The following is a 13,003-nucleotide window of genomic DNA, read 5'->3' as shown; positions in this document are numbered from 1 at the left end:
CAGGGCAAACATTGGGCCTGTACTCCAGTATGACTTGTTCATATCAGGTTTTGGCAGGTGCAGAAAAGGAGCAGTTGTCAGTAAAAAAGGTTGCATTGTGGGATAAAAATGGCAACTTACCAATTTTGCACATAACGGTTTTATATCTTTTTCCCCAATTGGTTGCCCTTCAGCTACTGCCAAGCGACTTAAAGTTCCCTCAGTCCCGCTCTCTGCCTATGCCAGCTTCCCAGAAATATGCACATAAGATATATAAATAGAGAAACTAATAAGATGCAATGATTGTGGGAACTAAGGGGGCAATGTACCAATCTGCAGATCAATACTGCTCATTTGCAACACAGACCAGGACCAGAAAGGAAAGGATAGGAGGGGAATGATACGGACTTGTGTCAGTGCACCTGCGCTCTCCCTATGCCAGCTTCCCAGAACCGCCATCCTGCTACCTGTGCGCTCAGACTTTCAAGATAAAATTAATTCAGTGGTTGCACACTAGGCTGTAGTGATGGATAAAAAATTCAGTGTCAGTTAGCTGGACAGGGTAGGGAGGGTCAAAATCAAGTATTCTACTCCCCTTTGATGAAATAATGGCATTGACCCCTCCCCTATGGTGGCTGATACGAGTCATCAAAGGGAAGTCAGGCTGGGGGTGTCAGTCATGAAGTGGAACTTTGAGCTGGGTTGGGTGCAGGTTGGATGCAATGGATTAGGGTGATGGTTAAATATTTCTGACCTGTTCATAATTAATATCTCCAGTGCGCTCTTCTACGGTGTGCTCATCTCCGGTGCGCTCTCCTGCTCTGCTTGGTGCCGCAGTCGCGCCAGTGACGTCACGCGCCCCCTTCAGTTACTCATGGCCTGATCTTAGACCTTGTAAGATCAGGCCATGAGTAACTGAACGGGCGCCTGACGTCACTGGCGCGACTGCGGCGCCAAGCAGAGCAGGAGAGCGCACCGGAGATGAGCACACCGTAGAAGAGCGTACTGGAGAAGAGCGCACAGGTAGCAGGATGGCGGTTCTGGGAACTGACATAGGGAGAGCGCGGGCGCACGGACACAAGTCCGTCTGGGGGATCGGCACAAATTATCATACTCGAGTATAAGCCGAGGGTCACTTTTTGAGCACATTTTTAGTGCTCAAAAACTCGGCTTATATTCGAGTATATACGGTAGTTAAAAATGTTCTACTGTTTTCTAGAAGCCTTTGTATTTTTCATCTTATCCTATTGCCCTGAAATCAGCTCTGCTTACGGCTGCTCTAAACCTACACAGCCAGCGGCCATCCTAATGTGAAAAAAGCAGACTTAAAGACAAAAAAAACCAGGAACCATCCTACCAGACTAGAGCATCATTGATCAGTTGCTCATACGAGGATGTTAGGCAAAGATAAGGGAGGGAAACAGGCCCATCCTCGTTGGGCTGCACAATGAGTTTAGATTTTCACTTTACATCCTCCCTTTAAAGGAGAAGGAAAGACAAAGTCACTTGGGGGTGCCAAAATGTTAGGCACCCCCAAGTGACTTTAATCGCCTACCTTGTACCCCGGGCTGGTGCCCCTGTTAGGAGAAAACAGCACCAGCCCGGGGTACCTGTAGCAAGCGCTTCCTCCTTCCTGCTTTTCCAGCAAATTCCAGTGCCCGGCGCATGCGCAGTAGAGTGAAATGCCGACTTTTCTTTTAAAGTTCGGCTTTTCACTCTACTGCGCATGCGCGCGAGCGAAACAGGAAGGAGGAAGCGCTGCAGCTACCCCGGGCTGATGCTGTTCTCTCCCAACAGGGGCACCAGCCTGGGGTACAAGGTAGGCGATTTAAGTCACTTGGGGGTGCCTAACATTTTGGCACCCCCAAGTGACTTTGCCTTTCCTTCTCTTAAGGTGAGCTACCCCTTTAATGTATACTATAGCCTTATTTTTCTATTTTATGCATCTAATGAATAAATATGTTATTTTTACACTTCATCAATACAACAAACTGGTATCTCTCTGCTTGATTTCCTTGATCCATATAAAACACATAAATAAGCCCGATAATCTACACAGTAGCCCTAAGTTTTAGCCCTTGCAAAAGTATGTATTTTCATACTGATATCTGCTCCTTGCAGCTCCTTCCTGGACTATGCCATGCTTGTCAATAGTAGCGATGAGCAAACTTTTTCCCCAGGCATGGATTTGCAGCGAAATTCCGCATTTCGACATGTGTATTTTTCATGAAACTGCGGCAAAAACTTACCGCAAAAGAAATTGTTGCAACAAAAAGCCAAAACAAAAAAAGTCGCCAAGACAAAAACGCCATTGACTTGATGACTTTGATGCATTTGAAGTAAAAAAAAAAAATTTTTGCACGTAAAATTTGTCACCTATTGACTTAAATTTAAGCACATTACAATGGGTCAGTTTTCCTGCACCTGGGTAAAATATGCATGATATGATCCAGTCCGTGTCTATTTTAGACCAGCTCATGCAACAGAATCTAGCTATATAGCACTACCGAGTACACAGCACTAGAGATTTTTTACCTTTAGCACCATAATTTTTCAAAAAATGGTTAGTGTTTTTAGACACCAAAATATCAATACTTATACAAAAGAAAAAAAATGGCTTTAAACACAGTGTTAAAAAACACTTAAATTACATAAATCATACTTACTCGCCCTTAAGCTGTCCACTAATATAGGCTGATCTCCAAATGTGACCCTGCAGCTGTTTAAGAGCAGTGGTCTTTCGATCAAAGGACATCTGCCAGTAAACATTATCCACCACTGCCTGGATCATGTGTTCTGTTGTATTGTCAGAAACTCCAGAAGGAATGGGCACAAATCCATCAAGGTGGGAGTCTTTCTCTGCCTAATAAGCAAAAAATATATTTATCAGACATATAAAAACTGAATGGAACACTAAAGGGCCTTTTCATTAAACCACAAATTTTGAGTGGCTAAAAGCATGATTGGAAAAATTTTTGAGTAACCACGATAATTTCTTATGTTCGAAAATGTCATGAAAATAATTTTCTCGGTTGTACGAAAATATTGTGGTTGCGATCTGAAAGTCACAAAATTTTCGAGTCCGAACAATCGTAAACGGTGCAAAAACCTTTCTGGCTTTGAAACCTTTAATGCGTGATTTTGGAAGCCTTCCATAGGACTCAATGACACGCTATGGGTCCAACCTGGCCAAAAGATAGTTATGATACCAAAGCTTGAATGAATTCCGAAATATTCATAGTCGTTGCGAAAAATACAACTTTTTCTTGGAAGTTAAAGAAAACCACAAAAAAGTTTGGAATTTTAACGAAAATATCATGGACATTATGAAAATTTGTGGTTTCATGAATGGACCCCCTAAGTATCTATTCCCACCCCCCCTGCCAAAAACAACATTTTATTTAATGTAATGAAAGACAATGCTAAGAACTCTCCAATATACATTGATTAAACCTTAAACCGTTAAAAGGTTCAAGAGATTTGTAAATGCAATTGCAACCAAAATCAGTAGCTGTTTATCCCATTACTTTCTTGGGTTCTCCTTCAGGTCTGTTGAGAAAATCAGCTGGCATCTGCTATATTGTTTCAGGAGTCAGAACTACTACTACTACAGAGACTATCAGGTAGATACTGTTTTAAATAGCAACTAAAAGAAGGCTAAAACACAAGGGAGTGCAGATCTGTGGGACACGCCATTGACCAAAATTGTTACCATTTTTTCCCCATTGGTTGTTGCACCTTGTCTTTATAAAATGTGCCAGCCCGGGGTACTTTACTCCAGTATCCATTGGATGACGACATGCACAATACAGAACATTCTTTGGAGTTAACTGTACTGCACAAGCTCCCAGCTTATATAAGCTCAATGGATATATGGGGGTAGATAAAAAAAAGAGCAAAGAGCGGCTTTAGATGCCAGTACCTTGCTAAATGGTGATGAGTCGTGCAATGTCTGCGGCAAAATGTGTGTCCAGAACTGCAGTAGTACCTCATAAATATTGTAGCCCTAACAAGCCTAAACAACTGTAATATAGGAACCAAAATCTAGAGATAATTGAACTGAACCAAAATTACCTAATTTAAAGTAGAAGTAAACTAATTAGACTATTTAGCAATAAGATTCAGACTCTCATTTTACATATTATTCACAATCATCTCCTTTTACTCAACTTTTCTTCTCAGTAATATTTCTATTATTTTATAGCATAGTGGGGGGTTTTTTCCCAGTTCAAATTTTATTTATTTTCAATTTTAAGAATAGGGGGAACAGACGAAAAAAAAAAATGGATAGGGGAAACATACTGCCATCGTAGAAGTAGATCTAATTCTATGCCTTTTATATACATAGTTAATATTATAAGTTACTACAGTATCGGACCCCTTATCCGGAAACCCATTATCCAGAAAGTTCCAAATTATGGAAAGACCATCTCCCATAGACTCAATTTTAATCAAATAATTCACATTTTTAAAAATGATTTCCTTTTTCTCTGTACTTGATCACAACTAGGATATAATTAATCCTTATTGGAGCCAAAACAACCCTATTGGGTTTAATTGCTGTTTAAATCATTTTTTTAAGCAAACTTAAGGTAGGAGATCCGAATTATGTAAAGACCCCTTATCCGGAAAACCCCAGGTCCCAAGCATTCTGCATAATGGGGCCTATACCTGTACAGGTATGGGATCCCTTATCCAGAAACCCGTTATACAGAAAGTTCAGAGTTACAGAAAGGCCATCTCCCATAGACTCCATTATAAGCAAATAATTCTAATTTTTAAAAATGATTTCCTTTTTCTCTGTAATAATAAAACAGTACCTTGTACTTGATCCCAAGATATAAATAATCCTTATTGGGTGCAAAAGATATAGTTAATGGAGGCAAAACAATATTTAAATGATTTTTAGAAGACTTAAGTTATGGAGATCTAAATTACGGAAAGATCCCTTATCTGGAAAACCCCAGGTCCCAAGCATTCTGGATAACAGGTTCCATACCTGTACTATAAAAATCCCTAAAAGCTTTGTTTTACATTGACAAAGCATTTGCATTTTTATTCAGTTATCCAATGACCAACCTGTTTTTGAAGCTGGGTGACATCCTCTTGGCATTCCTTCTCTTGCCAGTGCTCAAGAAGATATTTCTTAATGTTTTCTTTTACATATGGAAAGAGTACATCCTAAAAATAAGCAAAATAGGGATGCATGAAACCCTTAATTTTTTTTAATTCATCCAAAATATCCTCCAAAAGATATGTCTGAATTCCAAACCATTACCGAACTGTTCACCTAATTTGCATAGTAACAGTAAGGTAGGTTGAAAAAAGTCAATCAAATTCAATCATAATGCCTATATATAACCTGCTTAACTTCTAGTTGTTCCAGAGAAAGGTAAAAAACCCATCTGAAGCCTCTCTAATTTGCCGCAGAGGGGAAAAAATTCCTTCATGACTCCAAGATGGCAATCGGACCAGTCCCTGGATCAACTTGTACTAAGAGCTATCTCCCATAACCCTGTATTCCCTCACTTGCTAAAAAGCCATCCAGCCCCTTCTTGAAGCTATCTAATGTATCAGCCAGTACGACTGGTTCAGGGAGGGAATTCCACAACTTCACAGCTCTCACAGTAAAAAAATCCTTTCCGAATATTTAAACGGAACCTTCTCTCTCCTAAATGGAATGGGTGCCCTTGTGTCAGTTGGAAGGACCTACTGGTAAATAAAGCATTAGAGAGAATATTATATGATCCCCTTAAATATTTATACATAACTATCCTGTCACCTCTTAAGCACCTCTTCCCTAGTGTAAACAAACTTACCTTGGCCAGTCTTTCTTCATAACTAAGACTTTCCATACCCTTTACCAGCTTAATTGCCCTTCTCTGGACCCTCTCTAACTCAATAATGTCCCGTTTGAGCACTGGAGACCAAAACTGAACGGCATATTCTAGATGGGGCCTTACAAGCGCTCTGTAAAAAGGAAGAATAACACCCTCCTCCTCCCGTGAATCTATGCCCCTTTTAATACAGCTCAAAACCTTGTTTGCCCTTGCAGCTGCTGCCTGGCATTGCTTGCTACAGCCAAGTTTATTATCTACAAGGACTCCAAGGTCCTTCTCCATTATGGATTTGCCTAGTGCAGTCCCATTAAGGGTATAAGCGGCTTGCATATTTTTACATCCCAGGTGCACAACCTTACATTTATCCACAATAAATCTCATCTGACACTTAGCCGCCCCAAATGCCAGTTGGTCAAGATCCTGCTACAAGGATGCCACATCCGGGATAGAATTGACTAGGCTGCAGAGTTTTTTGTTTTTTATTGATAATACCCTCCCCTAAGTAATTTATGAACAAGTTAAACAATAGTGGCCCCAGTACAGAACCCTGAGGGACCCCACTGAGAACCTTACTCCAAGCAGAGAATGTACCATTAACAACCACCCTCTGTACCCGATCCTGTAGCCAGCTTTCTATCCATGTGCAAACAACTTCAACCAAAAGACCTTACTTTAGAAAGCAGTCTGCACCCCCATTGTCCAGCTTCATAAAAAGCAATTAAATTGGTCTGACATGACCTGTCCTTCATAAAGCCATGCTGATTACTGCTCATAATGCTATTATCCAGAACATAATTTTGTATGTGATCCTTAACAAGCCTTCAAATAACTTGCCCACCAAGGATGCCAAACTTACTGGCCTATAATTGCCAGGCTGAGATCTTACTCCCTTTTTAAATATAGGAATGACATTAGCCTTCTGCCTTAGCCTTTGTGGTTTGCCCTCCAAAACTATTTGTTTAAAGGGGACCTGTCACCCAGACATAAAAAGCTGAATAATAAAAGTCCTTTTCAAGTTAAACATGAAACCCAAATTCCTTTCTTTTAATAACACATCCATACCAATTATAAAGCCATTTAAAAATCCCAGCTGTCAATCATATATAGCCTTCCCCGCCTCTATGCCTTAGGCATAGAGGCGGGGCAGACAATACCTTTAGCTTTCCATTCTGCACTTCCTAGATGTCACTGCACTTCTCACTTTTCCCCTCCCTCCTCATCACCTAATGCTGTAGCCAGTGCATGGGTATGGGAATCTGGTCCTCCAACAAGATTTTGGGTGGATGCAAAGCTTCCCTTACTAACAGTGTCCACAAAATGGCAGCTCCTTGCTTGTTGTGTTTGAGTAATTCCAAGACTGAAAGAAACAAGATTTATACTATCTATATAGTGTAAGTTAAGTTTATTTTAGTTTGCTCAACATAATAGAATAGAATTTGGAGTTATTTCTTAGGATGACAGGTCCCCTTTAAATATCAGAAACAGAGGCCACTGTAAAACTGACCCTATCTCTCTCAGTACCCAAGGGTGTATTCCATCTGCCTCAAGTGCCTTCTTCACATTAATCTTGTGTAAACCTTTATGCACCATATCCTGCGTCAACCACTCACTAGTTGGAGCTGAGGCAGCTATCGGGTGGGTCTTGGCACTCTGGCTCCTCTACTGTATACACAGAAGAAAAGAACAGGTTTAACACATTTGCCTTTTCTATATCCGCTGTAACCATATTAGGTTTAGTTTTCCAGAGTCACATAAAAAGATAAATTGATATCACGTGTCAGTAGTCAAGGGATATATATATCGTATTACCGTATATACTCGAGTATAAGCCCAGTTTTCCAGCACGCAAAACGTGCTAAAAAAGGAATCCTCAGCTTATACTCGAGTATATGGAGTACCTGTCCTACGAGCCCATTCCGTCACACCCGTCAGGCCTTTGCGCATTGTGCGCGCCGTGCACTCATAATTGGGCTACACGGGGGGGGGGGGGGGGGGTGCGTGCGGCGTGCCGAGCGCACATGATGGGGCAACACACGGGGGGGGGGCTGTGCACGGCGCGCCAAGCGCACACGATCGGGCGACACGGGGGGGGGGCCTGAGAGCGCGCATGATCGGGCGACAAAAGCGCGCATTATCGGGCGACACGGGGGGCGGGGGGTGCGCATCATGATTGGCCCGTAGGACAAGTAATGGCAGTGCTCCTCCAAAGTAAGTTTGAAAAGAAAAGTTTTAAAAGAGATTAAGCATGCTGTATCACAAGACTGTAGTTTTACTGTTAGAAAATATAATCTAAATGCAAAGATTGTGGCTTTGATTTACAATAAAGTAAAGGATACATACAGCCATTCCAGTCTGTGCAGATCGTCAAACACTCCCGGCTTAAGAGTGGTTATTTGAATCCTAAAAAGTTTCGACAACCTTTGTATTAGGGGGACACAAGCATCAAAGATGTTTTTTTCCACATAAAACAATGTATATGGTAAATGGATGAGATAAGAGTCAGAAATATTTACTGTTTCCTAGTACACATGATCTTATCTTTCTTAAACTTGTGATTCTACATCACGCACCCCAAAAAGTATACAGAACTATATAAGAAATTTACGCATCACAATTTCAATAAGTATGTAAAATTAAATGAGATATTAACCTGCACAACCTTGCATGTGGATGCGCTTCATTTTCCAGCCCACACCTTGTGTTTATTAATATGGTAGTCACGTAAGCACTTGTGAGTGTCCTTTTATTAGCAGTAGCGGCTGCATTTCCCACCCTAGGCTTATACTCGAGTCAATACGTTTTTCCAGTTTTCTTAGGTAAAATTAGGTACCTCGGCTTATATTCGGATCGGCTTATACTCGAGTATATACGGTAGTCACAATAATATTGAATTGGCAAAATGAAAGTCACAAAATTTTCGTACCGAACAATTGTAAACAGCGGCAGAACCTTTTCGAATTTTCTGCGCAAGCGTACGAAAAAATTGGCGAATGAACGCTCCGAGCGTTTGTGTCTTAATAAATCTCCCCCAATGTTTCCCATTTCGCATAAGGGATGGGTTTACTAATGATCACACCTTGGGCTTTGGCAATACAAATTAAAAGAACATGAGTGATACCCTAATCTCGCTTGTTTTTTTCTTTAATCAATTGCTCCCCCCCAAGATTTTTTTAAGATTTTTTAAATAATAAATCTTCTCTATACTCTTTCAAGATATACTAACACAAAGGGGCAGATTTATCAAATCACGAGTTCGAATCCCTAAATCGGTAAAATTTGAATTAGACACAATAATTTCTGATGATTGCAAATATCACCAAAATGCTTACGAAAAAAATTGTATTACTCACGATAATATCGTATTGCCGATCCGAAAGTCACAAAATTTTTGTACCGAACGATTGTAAACAGCGGGAAAACCTTTCCAATTTTTTCGCGCAAGCGTATGAAAAAGTCACGCAGGAGTCAACATAGTCACGCAAGCCACAAATACGCGTGGATCGTTCGAATCAACACTCCGAGCATTCGTGCATTTGTAAGTGTGCCCCAAAGTGTAGCAAACTTAAAGTTTAAAGGGCTCCTGGGAATGGGCCTTTTTCCCCAAAACACAACTTTGGGCTACAGCAGCCAGATTATGTAGCCCCAGGTCTTTAAAACATTACTGATCAGAGGGTTTGCGCATCACTACTACACATTTTATATGATTTACTATATTATATAGAAAGGGGCATCTTCACTGCTTTTGTTTTGCCCCTGATTGCTGCAGCAGTCAAAAAGTTCTGAGTTTCATTAGCCTTGTTTGTTTAAATGTTTTTAGCAACCTTACATAGCGTTCCACATTACATTCGAGCCCCCATATAATTTAGCTTGTCCTACAGCTGTAATTTTACTCTGTTCATTTTTTTTTTTTTTTTTAAATTGATTCATTTCTAATGTCTTACCCTTCTTTTTATGTTCTGCCTACTACTGCAGCATGCTTCTACTAACCCCATCCCCCAATAGTTTTGCACTGTTATTGATCTGTAAAGTGCCTAACAGACCTCAATTTATGCACAGTTCATATGTTGATTTATTGCTCCAGGATGAATTTACTAGCAACATATACCCACGGGAAGTACAACAAAAGAGGCCTTGCATATGCACTAAAGAAAAGGTACAACAATGCCCCTTAATTAATACTATTGTTAAAATATTCAAATATTTTAGTGATGTAAATGTATTTTACTTGTCGAGCATTTATATATATTTTAAATGAATGCAAGTGGAAGCAGTGTATTATCAAGTTATCCTTTCTACTGACCTATTTTTGTTCTCCCCGAGGTTTCCATGGAAATGCCTTCTGGCTATTTTAAGCTTGTAAGGGTTCATGACAGGAGTGGATATTACATTTAGAGAAAAAAAAAAGTCTACTGAGAATAGATGTGAGGACTTCACACACACAGGAAGCATTTTCTACACTGTATAATTTAATAAATAAAGCTTGGTATTTTCAGACTCCCCAAAGGAAAACAAAATTATAGTAATTTTATTTTGTTTTTGTAAAACAAAATAAAATCAATTTGCTTTGTAACAATAAACATTTTAATTATAACGATAAGAAAAAAATGTAGTCAGATACATTTAATTAAGCACTCACTGAAAGGACTGTTTAGTTTGAGATATAAAATATTTAAAAAATCTGTAATCATTTTGATAAACTGCAAATCTGAAGGCAGATCAACACTGATAGAGGTATGTTTTTTAAATTAGTATAAAAATCTTTTTTTTTTCTAAGTTACCTTTACTCTATCACAAAGTCATTATACTCTACAGTTCATTGCAATTAGTTTGTATTAGTTGTCCTCATAATCAAACACTCACCTATACAATTAATTTTCCAGTTTATTGAAAACATGCCTGGCTGTTAGGATTTAGAATTCTAAATCTAAACTGGATATGCGTGGCAAGTAGGACCCCAAAAAAAACAATTTATTCAATTTCAAACGTAACATATTAACTGAAAAAACTGCAATATACACATATTGCCACAGAGCCAAAGCTGCATCCTATTCTGCAACAAACAGATGCACTGCAGGACAATGGGGTTGATATACTAAGATAAGTGCTAAACTGCACCAGCTCTATTTCTTATAGCAAACAGATGCTTATTTTCATTTTTAATCGGTAGTAGACTGATCAAAACAAATTACTAATTGGTAGCTTCAGGCAATGCACTTGTACAATTTAGCACCTGTTATATAATAAGCCCTCTCAGCAGTTGTATTAAACCATACTACTATGCAATACAACAGAGCATGAATTCAATTTCTATTAGCAAGTTTAGTTGCAGCTACAGTATAACACTGAGTAACCAACTAAAACATTGCAAGACAAAAAAAAAAAATTTAAAACAAAAAGTACTAAGAATGCACCTATCGCATGAAAAAGTTTTCTACTCTAAGGTGCAGAATAACTACATCATGTTATGATGTGTATGCCCCAAAGTGGCAGCCCAGACCAGAGGCTTTTTGCAAAACAAAAGAAAAAAAAAACCACTATTGATTTCCCTTCTTGAATGTGGGCTCTGTTAGCCCAGATGTCCAGTAGGGGAAACAGTTTTGATGCGACAGATGACCTTTGAAGTATGCTTCACTGAAAAAAGATCCATTACCCAGAAGCCTCTTATCCATTACCTCCGAAATATGGAAATACAATCTCTCATTAAGCCCATTGTATGCAAGAAGGTTTTATATTTTTAAGCTTGTCTTTTTTTGTAATAATAAATTGGTTGTTAAACAATTCTTTTGAGATTGTTTTAATGTTTAAATGATTTTTAAGTAGATTTAAAGCATGGTGATTCAAGTAAAGGAAAAACTATCTGGAAAAGGACAGGTGCCAAGTTTTTCTTATAATAGATCCCATACCTGTATATATTACCACTCAAGGTCTTAAACCAGTTGTTCCCAAACTGTGTGGCTGGCTTACCAGGGGAACTTGGAATGGTGGCAGTAGATCTCAGAATAAAGGCAGGGAGATTTGGGGAGTATATGTATTTACTATGCTTGATATTTTTTTTTAAACAAAGTCTGAATGACTGATGCACCTTTTCCTATATCTGAACTCATTTCATGATGATAGGGGCCCCTGGTCAAGCTGAAAATGTTTGACAACCACATATAAACCAGTCACCACTTGCCACTGCTTCTCAGTTTCCACAATGTTGATTTGTGTCAAAAGTGCCTAATGTATCATGCACTACTTAATAAGGACAGGATGTTAAACATTTAAAAATCTAATCACATTAATTGACAATCCACAATTACATGCAAGAAATACTTCCATACCTTCCAGAATTACCCTTTAAATCTGTACCAATTATGAAATCTCAGCAGTACAACATTGCATGTATTTCCAGCCTCTTTTTTTGTTATTGAAACAAGAAAATAGCAGATTCAAGGTTATAATAACAAATATACATTTGTATAACACTCCTTGATTAGAAGATCCTTTATATAAACCATACTTGTGGCTGGAGCAGTTTTTAGGAGCAAATATCATATTTTGTTTTATCTTTTACGTCACTGTTTATAAAATACAAAATCAAAACCATTATTGTCTGCATTAAAACAAAGTCATTATGTTGGGGATCGGTTTAGCGTAGCGAAGCCCTGCATGAGTGAGGCCATCACAGCGCATGTGATAGCGTGCACTGTTTGCGTGTTAATGTGTGAGACAAACGGGATCCTCACCTTGACAAACGTGATTGGGGTAGTGGTACCCTCAATATCTAACAGGATGACTGTAACTGGCGGCGGCACGGAGAATAAAGCCATTATGGCAAAGCACCAATTGCCCCGCGTTGCTGAATTGGTGCGACGTTCAAGTCAGCTCCTAACGCTCATGTGGCTGAATAAAAAAAACTGCTTCGCCGTAACAGGAAGGGAGGTTTACGGACATACGGATTAATGGGCAAGGTAAAAGTATATTTAGCTGTAGAGTTATTAGACGTTCGTTGCCGGAATAAATGTTTGCTCCTTGGCTAAAAACCACTCGAACAAGAAGGCATTAAAGCCTTCACTTTTCCCAAGCACAACCATTTTGCACACGACTACAAGGCGCCATATTCTAAAAACGCCATGTGACTCCATTGTGTCTATCCAGCGCTACATTACTGGGTAGAACTCCCGCATAATAGAAATCGGGCC

The 13,003-nt window shown here is 39.3% G+C and overlaps 1 protein-coding gene across 4 annotated transcripts in view; it reads right to left on the bottom strand.

The window, feature by feature from the left end:
• Positions 1-12,961, bottom strand: part of enoph1 (enolase-phosphatase 1) — a 34,217-nt gene extending 21,256 nt beyond the window's left edge. The window contains exons 1-4 of one of the 4 annotated variants that reach the window (XM_031901202.1): positions 12,548-12,622; positions 8,160-8,219; positions 5,059-5,160; positions 2,646-2,842 (exon numbers count right to left, since the gene is read on the bottom strand). In XM_031901202.1, coding sequence (XP_031757062.1) covers positions 2,646-2,842; positions 5,059-5,160; positions 8,160-8,165 — 305 coding nt within the window. In that variant the 5' untranslated portion in view covers positions 8,166-8,219; positions 12,548-12,622. 4 annotated transcript variants of the gene reach the window in all.
• Positions 12,962-13,003: the final 42 nt, after the last annotated feature.

This window comes from Xenopus tropicalis, chromosome 1 (assembly GCF_000004195.4).
Source record: "Xenopus tropicalis strain Nigerian chromosome 1, UCB_Xtro_10.0, whole genome shotgun sequence".
NCBI classification, from domain to species: domain Eukaryota; kingdom Metazoa; phylum Chordata; class Amphibia; order Anura; family Pipidae; genus Xenopus; species Xenopus tropicalis.
Note: the sequence above shows the minus strand (reverse complement) of the source record. Positions and strands in the feature narration are given on the sequence as shown.